The sequence below is a fragment of the Oncorhynchus kisutch genome, linkage group LG22, assembly GCF_002021735.2.
Source record: "Oncorhynchus kisutch isolate 150728-3 linkage group LG22, Okis_V2, whole genome shotgun sequence".
Taxonomy (NCBI): Eukaryota; Metazoa; Chordata; class Actinopteri; order Salmoniformes; family Salmonidae; genus Oncorhynchus; species Oncorhynchus kisutch.
Window position 1 is genome coordinate 25,690,614 of NC_034195.2, and position 13,707 is coordinate 25,704,320.

A 13,707-nucleotide genomic window follows, 5' to 3' on the forward strand; every position below is an offset into this window, starting at 1 on the left:
ATCAAACCCTGACATTTAACCACACTCAAATGACAGGCATCATGGGTAATTATGCATTTCACATGATGTCAGTGCAGGCTCTTTGACCACAAAGAGACATTTAAATGGGGGATTTCCAGTGTGGGGGCATGGTTTCAGGTAGCCTACACATATTACGCATCAAATGTTCCCCTTCATCCATTTTCACTATTTCAGTAAATCATTTTTTTGTGGTGAAGTTTTAATGTAGGCCTAATGAAATACAAAACAATGATATCCTGCCTGTTTGGCCCTATCCGGGGGTATCGACGGACGGGGCCACAGTGTCTCCCGACGTTTCCTGTCTCAGCCTCCAGTATTGTGTCGGGGGCTAGGGTCTGTCTGTTATATCTGGAGTATTTCTCCTGTCTTATCCGGTGGCCAGTGTGAATTTAAGTATGCTCTCTCTAATTCTCTCTCTCTTTTACTCTCTTTTTCTCTCTTTCTTTCTTTCCTTCTTTCTCTCTCTCTCGGAGGACTTGAGCCCTAGGACCATGCCTCAGGACTACCTGGCCTGATGACTCCTTGCTGTCCCCAGTCCACCTGGTCGTGCTGCTGCTCCAATTTCAACTGTTCTGCCTGTAGCTATGGAACTCTCTAGAGTTCAACTCTCTAGAGACAGCAGGAGTGGTAGAGATACTCTGAATGATCGGCTATGAAAAGCCAACTGACATTTACTCCTGAGGTGCTGACCTGTTGCACCCTCTACAACCACTGTGATTATTATTATTTGACCCTGCTGGTCATCTATGAACATTTGAACATCTTGGCCATGTTCTGTTATAATCTCCACCCGGGAAAGCTAGATGAGGACTGGCCACCCCTCAGAGCCTGGTTCCTCTCTAAGTTTCTTCTTAGGTTCTGGCCTTTCTAGGGAGTTTTTCCTAGCCACCGTGCTTCTCCTGCATTGCTTGCTGTTTGAGGTTTTAGGCTGGGTTTCTGTACAGCACTTTGTGACATCAGCTGATGTAAGAAGGGGTTTATAAATAAATGTGATTGATTACCATTCATCAAGGCTCCGACTGGCAGGTGGAAGTTCAATCATGGAACTTTAGTCTTACAGGTGTTTTAATGATGTATCTTTCCTACAACTGCCGAAGATGTAACACGCGTTTCCCAAAACACCACGCAGAAAGAACGTTCATTACGTGAGTTGTTCAATACACCTACTGATGGGATCGAAAGAAAGTCAGCGCTGCTCTCTGATCACGTTTCTCCATCCAAATCTTACATTAACACTAGAATTATTCCACAATACTGAAGACGATTCAGCTCGTAGAGGGATATTATCACCTAATGGCTGCGAATATTGAGGCGGCATATTCTAATGCTTACACTATAATAATGCACTCAATCACAGACTAATTTGGCACATCATTGTGCACATGTTGTTACAAATCATGAAATATATTTAGCAAATAATAGTCAGTGTAGCTTACAAATAGAACTCAATTGACTGAACATTACATTTATTTCAATATGATTCAAATATATAGGCCTGATGTAGGACTATTTATTGTTTAATGCAGTCATCTCAGTTTTAATTTTAAGCATATATTTATCCTTTGCTTGTTCAATTGCAAAGACATTGTCAACTTTGCATTTTAAGTCAACTTTGTTCCCAAGTTATCTGCGGTCCCAGAGACAGCTTGATTATATGTTTATAAATCTTCTGTGTATAAATTGACGCGGAAGGGCAAAAAAGTATCTTACTTAGTTGTTTTACGAATGGTCTGAGAGGCAGTCTGTAAATCTGTAAATAACGAGCGTTTTCAAGTGCAACTTTACTGACGATGGTTTAGGGAAACAGCTCGGAAATGTAACGATGTCGATGTTCCTACAAAGGTTCTAACGATGAATTTGGCTCTAATATGCTTTGGGAAACCGGGCCCAGTCTGTTAGAAATGTTGATTAGGACAACGAGCCCTATCAAAGGAACCGCAAATCCAACGACTCCTCCTCCGTCACGCCACCCTCTCATCACATCTGTCCGTCGCAACCGTGACCTCGTCCTACGATTACCGTTTGTCGCTAAACTCAGTAGCTGAAGAACAAACAGCAATGAACATTTCATCTTCAAACCCATCCAGGTAAGATAACATATTGGTGTAGCCTATATCGGGGTGAAATGTTGTCCTCGTGGTAGGCTACAGTAGAGCCTATAACAGTTAGCCACCGTTATATGCTAATCAATTCGTATGTGTCAGGGGTTAGAAGCGCACAGTAACCCATGAATGTTCTGGGCCTGGTTTCCCGGTAGCGATGGAATTTAGCGATGGTTTCCCAAAACGTGACGCAAAAAGAACGGTCATCGTTGGAGCATGTGTCGATACTGAAGGATTGAAAGGAAAGGCCCGCTGCTCTAGGATCAGTTTACTCCAATCAAATCTTTCCTTAACATTAGTTCACAATACTGACGACGGATCAGCTCCTAGAGAGATATTACCACCTACGGCTGCAAATATTGAGGCGGCTTATTATAATGCTTACCCAATAACAAATGCACTAAATCACCGATTTAGCACATCATTGCATTCACGTTAGGCTACACATCATGAAATATGTATTGAGACAAATTACAGACAGTAGCATACAAGTAGCAAAATTGAAATCAATTGATTGAACATGAAATTTATTTCAATATGAATTAAATAGGCATATAGACTACTGTTTTTAGGCTATATTTTAATGCACTCATCCCGGTTTTCTTTGTATATGTCGCTTGTTTGTATCAATTGTTAAGACATTGGCAGCTTTGTACTTGTATTTAACTTTGTCCTGAAGTTATCGGCGGTCGCAGAGAGACGGATAAACCGTGATATTCTATGTTTAGCAGAGATCTTCTGTGTACAAAGTGAAGCGGGAGGGTGAAAAAAACAGTGCAGTGCAGTAATATCTAACAAGTTATCTAATAATTCCCAACAACTACCTAATACACACGAATATAAGAAGTAATCTAACAATTCCCCAACAACTACCTAATACACACGAATATAAGAAGTAATCTAACAATTCCCCAACAACTACCTAATACACACGAATATAAGAAGTAATCTAACAATTCCCCAACAACTACCTAATACACACAAATATAAGAAGTAATCTAACAATTCCCCAACAACTACCTAATACACACAAATCTAAAGTGGTGAATGAGAATATGTACATATAAGTATATGGATGAGCGATTGCTGAGCGGCATAAGCAAGGTGCACTAGATGGTATAAAATACAGTATATACATGTGAGATGAGTAATAAAAGATATGTAAACATTATTTAGAGTGGCATTGTTTAAAGTGACTAGTGATCCATTTATTAATGTGTCCAGTGGTTGGGTCTCAATGTAGGCAGCAGCCTTTCTGAGTTAGTGGTTGCTGTTTAGCAGTCTGATGGCCTTGAGATAGAAGCTGTTTTTCAGTCTCTCGGTCCCAGGTTTGATGCACCTGTACTGAACTCATCTTCTGAATGATAGCGGGGTGAACAAGCAGTGGCTCGGGTGGTTGTTGTCCTTGATGATCTTTATGGCCTTCCTGTGACATCGGGTGCTGTAGGTGTCCTGGAGGGCAGGTAGTTTGCCCCCGGTGATGCGTTGTACGGACCTCACTACCCTCTGAAGAGCCTTACGGTTGTGGGCTGTGCAGTTGCCGTACCAGGCTGTGATACAGCCCGACGGGATGCTCTCGATTGTGCATCTGTAAAAGTTTGTCAGGGCTTTGTGTGACAAGCCAAATTTCTTCAGCCTCCTGAGGTTGAAGAGGAGCTTTTGCGCCTTCTTCACCACACTGTCTGTGTGGGTGGACCATTTCAGTTTGTCTGTGATGTGTACGTCCAGGAACTTAAAACTTTCCACCTTCTCCACTGCTGTCCATTGCTGTCCCTGATAACGATGGTTTGGAGAAAAATCTCGGAGATTTAACGATGCTCATAAGAAGTTCATAACAACGAACTTGGCCTTAAGATTATTTTGGGTAACCGGGCCCTGATTCTACTTCCAATATGCCAGCTTCACTCAGTCATTCATAGGCTACAATGTGGCAATGGATTAGGCTACATGAAATGGGCAGATTTGTAAATGTTCATGGCAAGAGATTATCGTGGTTCTCTGGTATAATTTGACTTATCTGATAGATATCAATACAAATTGCTGATTTTGGCGTACATATCGAAAATCTCTATTCCTAATATAAGGTCAATAATATTGAACAATATTTTAGCTTTTTTAATTATTTTTTTAGTGTTTAGGCTACATCCTAATAAGTAGGTACACGATGGCCTGGGTAACACTTAAACAGACAAGCTTACTTTTCATGAAAACCCTATGCAAAATTGTATTATTACTCTTCTATATTTTTATTGTTTTACTTTAGTTCATTTAGTAAATATTTTCTCAACTCTTGTTTTTCTTTAAACGGCATTGTTGGTTACGGGCTTGTAAGTAGGCATTTCACGGTGGGGTCTACACCTGTTGTATTCGGCGCATGTGACAAATAACATTTGATTTGATTTGATTGAAGCATTGAAAGCAGCCCTACTTTTGCCATCTCATTTGAAAGGAAAGGGACTCGGCGTTGTAAGTACACAATGAGTGGTCATTGTGCGTGTTCATTGAGCGCCTGGTTCAGGGAGTGTGCAGTCCCGCGGCCCGGTGGACCGTGCTGAATGGAAAGTCCTGATCCGACAGTGGCCAGCAGCACCACGGACAGCTCCGTTATGGAAGCGCTGCGCTTTCACGGAATCAGCCAATCCGTCTGGGGCTCATCCCCTCCTGCCCTGTGAGCTCCCCCCATTTACTACAGCGAGCAGAAAACTACCAGTATACAAAACAGATTCAATACTTCAAATTAAACATGCCTGATATGAACGTTTATGGTGACAATTGCTAACAACGTTTATTGCTAACAATGAACACCTTTTATTGCCCCCAAAAGAAAATTGAGGAAGACCAACTGTTTGCTTTGAACAGGACTTTGTTTATTCTGTGGCGAACTATTGGTTCAAAACGTAAATAAGACATAATATTTTCCAGTTCCCACCTGTATGTCCTGTTTCATATAATCATGCAGTACACTTCACATGTTTACAGTAGTATCTGTTGTACAGTAAAATAACATTAAGGAATATTTTTTATTTTGTTAAAAACAACAGAACAAACTGCTTTCTATGCCACTAATGTTGGTTAGATTGGCCTCCAAACCAAGTGATCTCATTGGATTTATGGTCACTTATAAAATCTGTGTATGCCTACTTTTTAATGACAGGACTTGCAATCATTCACCATGTCCACCCAATGAGAATGCCAACAACCATAATGTCTCAAATGCCAATACAACTTGATATGCTTGTAGAGTTTAAATGTGTAGAAGTTAATTACATTTTGTTGTTTTCAATTTAATTCAATTAGATAAGCTCTCCCACTCTCTCTCTCTCTCTCTCCCTCTGTCTCTCCCTCCCACACACACACACACATTCAGTACCAAGAGAGCAGATTCATTTCTTTTTAAATTGAACCTTTATTTAACTAGGCAAGTCAGTTAAGAACAAATTCTTATTTACAATGATGGCCTACACCGGCCGAACCCAGACAACGCAGGGCCAATTGTGCACTGCCCTATGGGACTCACCATCACAGACGGTTGTGATACAGCCTGGATTCGTACCCGGGTGTCTGTAGTGATGCCTCAAACACTGAGATGCAGTGCCTTAGACCGCTGTGCCACTCGGGAGCCCGGGGTGTGAAGGGGTGTGTTTGTCTATGATTCTGTTATTAGTAGCTGAAGGAGTTGCTAAGATACGTGACAGTAATTGACAGGTTTTGCATAATCAAAAAACAAATGTTCCCATTGGTTGTGTTCAGATGAAAGGTGTATAGTAGTCCATCTCTGCAGAAACACAGATGATCATTGATGATTTAGATTGTAACATTATACTTAATAGCATGAACTTACTATCTGTTTCTTCCCTCAGTTACAAATATGAGGATTACAGGGAGACAGCTGATTGGTTGCTGTCTCACACTGAGCAGAGGCCTAAAATAGCCATCATCTGTGGTTCCGGCCTCGGTGGTCTTGCTGACCTGCTGGACAACAAGACTGTGTTTCCCTACAAGGACATCCCACACTTCCCCAACAGCACAGGTCAGACACCATCCTTATCCTCTACCACCTGAAACTGTACAGCATCCTGCCGTCTTCAATTTGTACATGCACCATTACATCATCCAGCTCAATAGATGTTATAATGATCATTGATAACTTACGCATTTAATCATTTAATGTCAGATAAGAAATGTTTATGTAGATTTATTTTTATTTTTATTTTACCTTTATTTAACCAGGTAGGCAAGTTGAGAACAAGTTCTCATTTACAATTGCGACCTGGCCAAGATAAAGCAAAGCAGTTCGACAGATAAAACGACACAGAGTTACACATGGAGTAAAAACAAACATACAGTCAATAATGCAGTATAAACAAGTCTATATACAATGTGAGCAAATGAGGTGAGAAGGGAGGTAAAGGCAAAAAAAGGCCATGATGGCAAAGTAAATACAATATAGCAAGTAAAATACTGGAATGGTAGTTTTGCAATGGAAGAATGTGCAAAGTAGAAATAAAAAAATAATGGGGTGCAAAGGAGCAAAATAAATAAATAAATAAAAATTAAATACAGTTGGGAAAGAGGTAGTTGTTTGGGCTAAATTTTAGGTGGGCTATGTACAGGTGCAGTAATCTGTGAGCTGCTCTGACAGTTGGTGCTTAAAGCTAGTGAGGGAGATAAGTGTTTCCAGTTTCAGAGATTTTTGTAGTTCGTTCCAGTCATTGGCAGCAGAGAACTGGAAGGAGAGGCGGCCAAAGAAAGAATTGGTCTTGGGGGTGACTAGAGAGATATACCTGCTGGAGCGTGTGCTACAGGTGGGAGATGCTATGGTGACCAGCGAGCTGAGATAAGGGGGGACTTTACCTAGCAGGGTCTTGTAGATGACATGGAGCCAGTGGGTTTGGCGACGAGTATGAAGCGAGGGCCAGCCAACGAGAGCGTACAGGTCGCAATGGTGGGTAGTATATGGGGCTTTGGTGATAAAACGGATTGCACTGTGATAGACTGCATCCAATTTGTTGAGTAGGGTATTGGAGGCTATTTTGTAAATGACATCGCCAAAGTCGAGGATTGGTAGGATGGTCAGTTTTACAAGGGTATGTTTGGCAGCATGAGTGAAGGATGCTTTGTTGCGAAATAGGAAGCCAATTCTAGATTTAACTTTGGATTGGAGATGTTTGATATGGGTCTGGAAGGAGAGTTTACAGTCTAACCAGACACCTAAGTATTTGTAGTTGTCCACGTATTCTAAGTCAGAGCCGTCCAGAGTAGTGATGTTGGACAGGCGGGTAGGTGCAGGTAGCGATCGGTTGAAGAGCATGCATTTAGTTTTACTTGTATTTAAGAGCAATTGGAGGCCACGGAAGGAGAGTTGTATGGCATTGAAGCTTGCCTGGAGGGTTGTTAACACAGTGTCCAAAGAAGGGCCGGAAGTATACAGAATGGTGTCGTCTGCGTAGAGGTGGATCAGGGACTCACCAGCAGCAAGAGCGACCTCATTGATGTATACAGAGAAGAGAGTCGGTCCAAGAATTGAACCCTGTGGCACCCCCATAGAGACTGCCAGAGGTCCGGACAGCAGACCCTCCGACTTGACACACTGAACTCTATCAGAGAAGTAGTTGGTGAACCAGGCGAGGCAATCATTTGAGAAACCAAGGCTGTCGAGTCTGCCGATGAGGATATGGTGATTGACAGAGTCGAAAGCCTTGGCCAGATCAATGAATACGGCTGCACAGTAATGTTTCTTATCGATGGCGGTTAAGATATCGTTTAGGACCTTGAGCGTGGCTGAGGTGCACCCATGACCAGCTCTGAAACCAGATTGCATAGCAGAGAAGGTATGGTGAGATTCGAAATGGTCGGTAATCTGTTTGTTGACTTGGCTTTCGAAGACCTTAGAAAGGCACGGTAGGATAGATATAGGTCTGTAGCAGTTTGGGTCAAGAGTGTCCCCCCCTTTGAAGAGGGGGATGACCGCAGCTGCTTTCCAATCTTTGGGAATCTCAGACGACACGAAAGAGAGGTTGAACAGGCTAGTAATAGGGGTGGCAACAATTTCGGCAGATAATTTTAGAAAGAAAGGGTCCAGATTGTCTAGCCCGGCTGATTTGTAGGGGTCCAGATTTTGCAGCTCTTTCAGAACATCAGCTGAATGGATTTGGGAGAAGGAGAAATGGGGAAGGCTTGGGCGAGTTGCTGTTGGGGGTGCAGTGCTGTTGTCCGGGGTAGGAGTAGCCAGGTGGAAAGCATGGCCAGCCGTAGAAAAATGCTTATTGAAATTCTCAATTATGGTGGATTTATCAGTGGTGACAGTGTTTCCTATCTTCAGTGCAGTGGGCAGCTGGGAGGAGGTGTTCTTATTCTCCATGGACTTTACAGTGTCCCAGAACTTTTTTGAGTTAGTGTTGCAGGAAGCAAATTTCTGCTTGAAAAAGCTAGCCTTGGCTTTTCTAACTGCCTGTGTATAATGATTTCTAGCTTCCCTGAACAGCTGCATATCACGGGGGCTGTTCGATGCTAATGCAGAACGCCATAGGATGTTTTTGTGTTGGTTAAGGGCAGTCAGGTCTGGGGAGAACCAAGGGCTATATCTGTTCCTGGTTCTAAATTTCTTGAATGGGGCATGTTTATTTAAGATGGTTAGGAAGGCATTTTTAAAAAATATCCAGGCATCCTCTACTGACGGGATGAGATCAATATCCTTCCAGGATACCCCGGCCAGGTCGATTAGAAAGGCCTGCTCGCAGAAGTGTTTCAGGGAGCGTTTTACAGTGATGAGTGGAGGTCGTTTGACCGCTGACCCATTACGGATGCAGGCAATGAGGCAGTGATCGCTGAGATCTTGGTTGAAGACAGCAGAGGTGTATTTAGAGGGGAAGTTGGTTAGGATGATATCTATGAGGGTGCCCGTGTTTAAGGTTTTGGGGAGGTACCTGGTAGGTTCATTGATTATTTGTGTGAGATTGAGGGCATCAAGTTTAGATTGTAGGATGGCTGGGGTGTTAAGCATGTTCCAGTTTAGGTCGCCTAGCAGCACGAACTCTGAAGATAGATGGGGGGCAATCAGTTCACATATGGTGTCCAGAGCACAGCTGGGGGCAGAGGGTGGTCTATAGCAGGCGGCAACGGTGAGAGACTTGTTTTTAGAGAGGTGGATTTTTAAAAGTAGAAGTTCAAATTGTTTGGGTACAGACCTGGATAGTAGGACAGAACTCTGCAGGCTATCTTTGCAGTAGATTGCAACACCGCCCCCTTTGGCAGTTCTATCTTGTCTGAAAATGTTGTAGTTTGGAATTAAAACTTCAGATGTTTTGAAAGATGAAGTAAGAACACCAGCCCTTCACTGTGACCCAGAACCAGACCGTCACCCGATGGTGGCTGCTGCTTCCTGTCCTTGGGACCTGACTGAAATATTTACATTCAGCAATTCTATTGAAATCCTCCTCCTGTCTTTCTTGTTGTACCACTGCAGTACAAGGACATGTCAGTCAGCTGGTATTTGGGGAGCTGCAGGGGAAGCATTGTGTCTGCATGCAGGGCCGCTTCCACTTCTACGAGGGCTATGACATTGCCATGGTGAGCTCCACTCTTTCCACCCACCAGAGCCATATCCTCATTACATTGGATTAATATTTAATGAAAAAGTGTATTGGAATGCTTGTATATCCCATGATAAACCTGACACCTTATGGGATTATATTTATTTTTAAATACAGCTACTATATTCTTTCAAATGAGTAGTGAGGTCCTCAATGATATTTCACCAGTTTACACTTTTATGAAGAAGTCCCATTATGTTAGAATAACACAGTTGGTGTCTTTAGTTAGCTTTGACCTCTGTGAAAGTAGCATAGCAGTCAACTTGGGTTAACCTTTGACAGTGTTAGTTGAATTTTCACATCTAAATCTTGGGACCCTCTTAAAACACAATCTGTCTGCACCCTAACCTACTATAAGCATTTTTTAAATCTATTTTTTATTTAACCTTTATTTAACTAGGCAAGTCAGTTAAGAACAAATCCTTATTTACAATGATGGCCTACCAAAAGGCAAAAGGCCTCCTGCGGGGATGGGGGCTGGGATTAAAAATAAAAATACATTAAATTAAAATATAGGACAAAACGTACATCACGAGAAGAGAGACAACACAACACTACATAAAGAGAGACCTAAGACTAAGACATTAAAACTTCTTCGGGATCTTTGTCCTGTCCACGGGACGGTTGAGCTAATGTAGGCTAATGCGATTAGCATGAGGTTGTAAGTAACAAGAACATTTCCCAGGACATAGAAATATCTAATATTGTCAGAAAGCTTACATTTTTGTTATTCTAACTGCACTGTCCAATAATCTAACTGCACTGTCCAATAATCTAACTGCACTGTCCAATAATCTAACTGCACTGTCCAATTTTCAAATCAAATCAAATTTGATTGGTCACACACATGGTTAGCAGATGTTAATCCGAGTGCAGCGAAATGCTTGCACTTCTAGTTCCGACAACACAGTAATATCTAACAAGTGATCTAACAATTTCACAACAACTACCTAATACACACAAGTGTAAAGGAATGAATAAGAATATGTACATATAAATATAAATATATGGATGAGCGATGGCCGAACGGCATAGGCAAGATTCAGTAGATGGTATAGAGTACAGTATATGCATATGAGATGAGTAATGTAGGGCATGTAAACATTATATAAAGTGGCATTGTTTAAAGAGACTAGTGATACATTTATTACATCCATTTTTTTATTATAAAGTGGCTAGACATTTGAGTCAGTATGTTGGCAGCAGCCACTCAATGTTGGTGATGGCTGTTTAACAGTCTGATGGCCTTGAGATAGAAGCTGTTTTTCAGTCTCTCGGTCCCAGCTTTGATGCACCTGTACTGACCTCACCTTCTGGATGATAACGGGGTGGACAGGCAGTGGCTCAGGTGGTTGTTGTCCTTGTTGATCTTTATGGCCTTCCTGTGACATCAGGTGGTGTAGGTGTCCTGGGGGGAAGGTAGTTTGCCCCCAGTGATGCGTTGTGCAGACCTCACTACCTTCTGGAGAGCCTTACGGTTGTGGGCGGAGCAGTTGCCGTACCAGGCGGTGATACAGCCCGACAGGATGCTCTCGATTGCGCATCTGTAAAAGTGTGTGAGTGTTTCTGGTGACAAGCCACATTTCTTCAGCCTCCTGAGGTGCTGTTGCGCCTTTTCACCACACCGTCTGTGTGGGTGGACCATTTCAGTTTGTCTGTGATGTGTACGCAGAGGAACTTAAAAGTTTCCACCTTCTCCACTACTGTCCCGTCGATGTGGATAGGGGGGTGCTCCCTCTGCTGTTTCCTGAAGTCCACGGTCATCTCCTTTGTTTTGTTGACGTTCAGTGTGAGGTTATTTCCTGACACAACACTCAGAGGGCCCTCACCTACCTGTAGGCCGTCTCGTTGACTAGTCTCTGAAAGCACTTCATGATGACGGAAGTGAGTGCTACAGGGCGATAGTCGTTTAGCTTAGTTACCTTATCTTTCTTGGGAACAGAAACAATGGTGGCATGTGGGAACAGCAGACTGGGATAGGGATTGATTGAATATGTCCATAAACACACCAGCCAGTTGGTCCACGCATGCTCTGAGGACGCGGCTAGGGATGCTGTCTGGGCAGGCAAGTTTAAATGTCTTACTCACGTTGGCTGCGGTGAAGGAGAGCCCACAGGTTTTGGTAGCAGGCCGTGTCGGGGGCACTGTATTGTCCTCAAACAGTGGCTATTACAGTGAAAGAATACCATGCTATTGATTGAGGGGAGTGCACAATTTTGAACATGAAAAGTTATTAATAACCAAATTAGGCACATTTGGGCAGTCATGAAACAACATTTTGAACAGAAATGCAATGGTTCATTGGATCAGTATAAACTATACACATAAACTGCTGCCAACTAGTGGCCAGAATCTAATTGCACCTAAACTGCAATAATACATTGTGGCCTTTCTCTTGCATTTCAAGAGAAAGGCCACATCTTTAACCAGATCTAATGTGTTATGTTCTCTTACAGTAATTTTCACATTTCCACAAACTTCAAAGTGTTTCTTTTAAAATGGTATCAAGGATATGCATATCCTTGCTTCAGGGCCTGAGCTACAGGCATTTAGGGTATGTCATTTTAGGCGAAAATTGGGGAAAAAAGTGTCCGATCTTTAAGAGGTTTTTAAGACTTTAAAGGTTTAAATTGACTTTATTTTGTTAAAATGATTCCACCCTCTATAATGATTATAGTCTAGTCACCTAGTAATAATGATAACAGTGCAGTTTTTCTGTTGAAAAATGTCAGCACTGAGTGATCCCTTATCTCTAGTTCCTCTTTTTCTCCAGGTGACGTACCCAGTCCGAGTGTTCTTCCTGCTGGGGGTGGAGACCTTGATCATTACCAATGCTGCTGGGGGGCTGAACCCCAACTTTAAAGTGGGTGACATCATGCTGATCAAGGATCACATCAACATGCCTGGCTTTGCAGGCCACAACCCACTGTGTGGTCACAACGATGAAAGGTTAGAATAGCAGTCTTTTGATCTTTGGAAGGGTTGCGTTGCATGTTCCCTCTGTCTGAAGAGGATGGGCTTCTCTTTCTGCTGTGGAAAAGGCTCCCCAGAGGTCTCCTCCCACATTTTCCCATACATGGAGCCTGATTACTGGCATTTCTTTACAGTAAAGGGCATGGGTCTTACCCTTGTGGAGTCCTTCGATTGTACTTTGTCCTTTACCTGACATCGAGGGCCTCTGATATGACACAGGACTTTATGTATCGCTTCAGGTTTGGAGTCCGTTTTCCCTGCATGTCGGACGCCTATGACAAAGACCTTTCTAGTCTGGCCAAAGAGACTGCTGAGGAGCAGGGCTGTTCCTCATTCATCCAGCAAGGTGTGTACTGCATGCTGGCAGGTCCCACCTTTGAGACCATCGCAGAATGCAGAGCTCTCCAGAAACTAGGCGCAGATGCTGTGGGTAAGTATGGTTCATTGGGGTTTGACCATGGCCTTCAAGTCTCTCAATAGCCATGTCCATTTCTTCTACAGAAAATGTACGAGTGTCAGGTTGAAAATGACCAAACTCAATGCTTGTCTTCTCTCACCCTCTGTCTGTGCTCTGTAGGTATGAGTACAGTCCCTGAGGTGGTGGTGGCCCGTCACTGTGGTCTCCGTGTCTTTGGCCTGTCTCTCATCACCAACAAGGTGGTCACAGACTACAATAGCCAGGAGAAGGCCAACCACGATGAGGTACTGGAGACCACAGGAATGCGTACTCAGGACCTACAGAGGATGGTCAGTAACCTGCTCGCTAAGATGTAGATCAGCCTCAGTCTGTCTGTGTAATCAGCCCAGGAACATAGTTACTATAAGGTGATGTTATTGGAAGTACAGATGAATATATTCCAGACTAGAGAAATGTCAATAGCTAGCATGAAATACAGATGGATCATTGCAATGATATGATGTACAGTTGAAGTCAGAAGTTTACATACACTTAGGTTGGAGTCATTAAAACTTGTTTTTCAACCACTCCACAAATGTCTTATTAACAAACTATAGTTTTG

General features: G+C 42.8%; 1 protein-coding gene across 1 annotated transcript; it reads left to right on the top strand.

Annotated features, from left to right (window-relative positions):
- The first annotated feature begins 1,957 nt into the window (after window positions 1–1,957).
- LOC109867745 (purine nucleoside phosphorylase-like) lies at window positions 1,958–13,486 on the top strand. The gene is given in 6 exon segments (XM_031802193.1): window positions 1,958–2,108; window positions 5,984–6,153; window positions 9,589–9,692; window positions 12,489–12,664; window positions 12,928–13,118; window positions 13,266–13,486. Coding segments are annotated over 6 exon segments (891 nt in total). The 5' UTR covers window positions 1,958–2,079.
- Window positions 13,487–13,707: the final 221 nt, after the last annotated feature.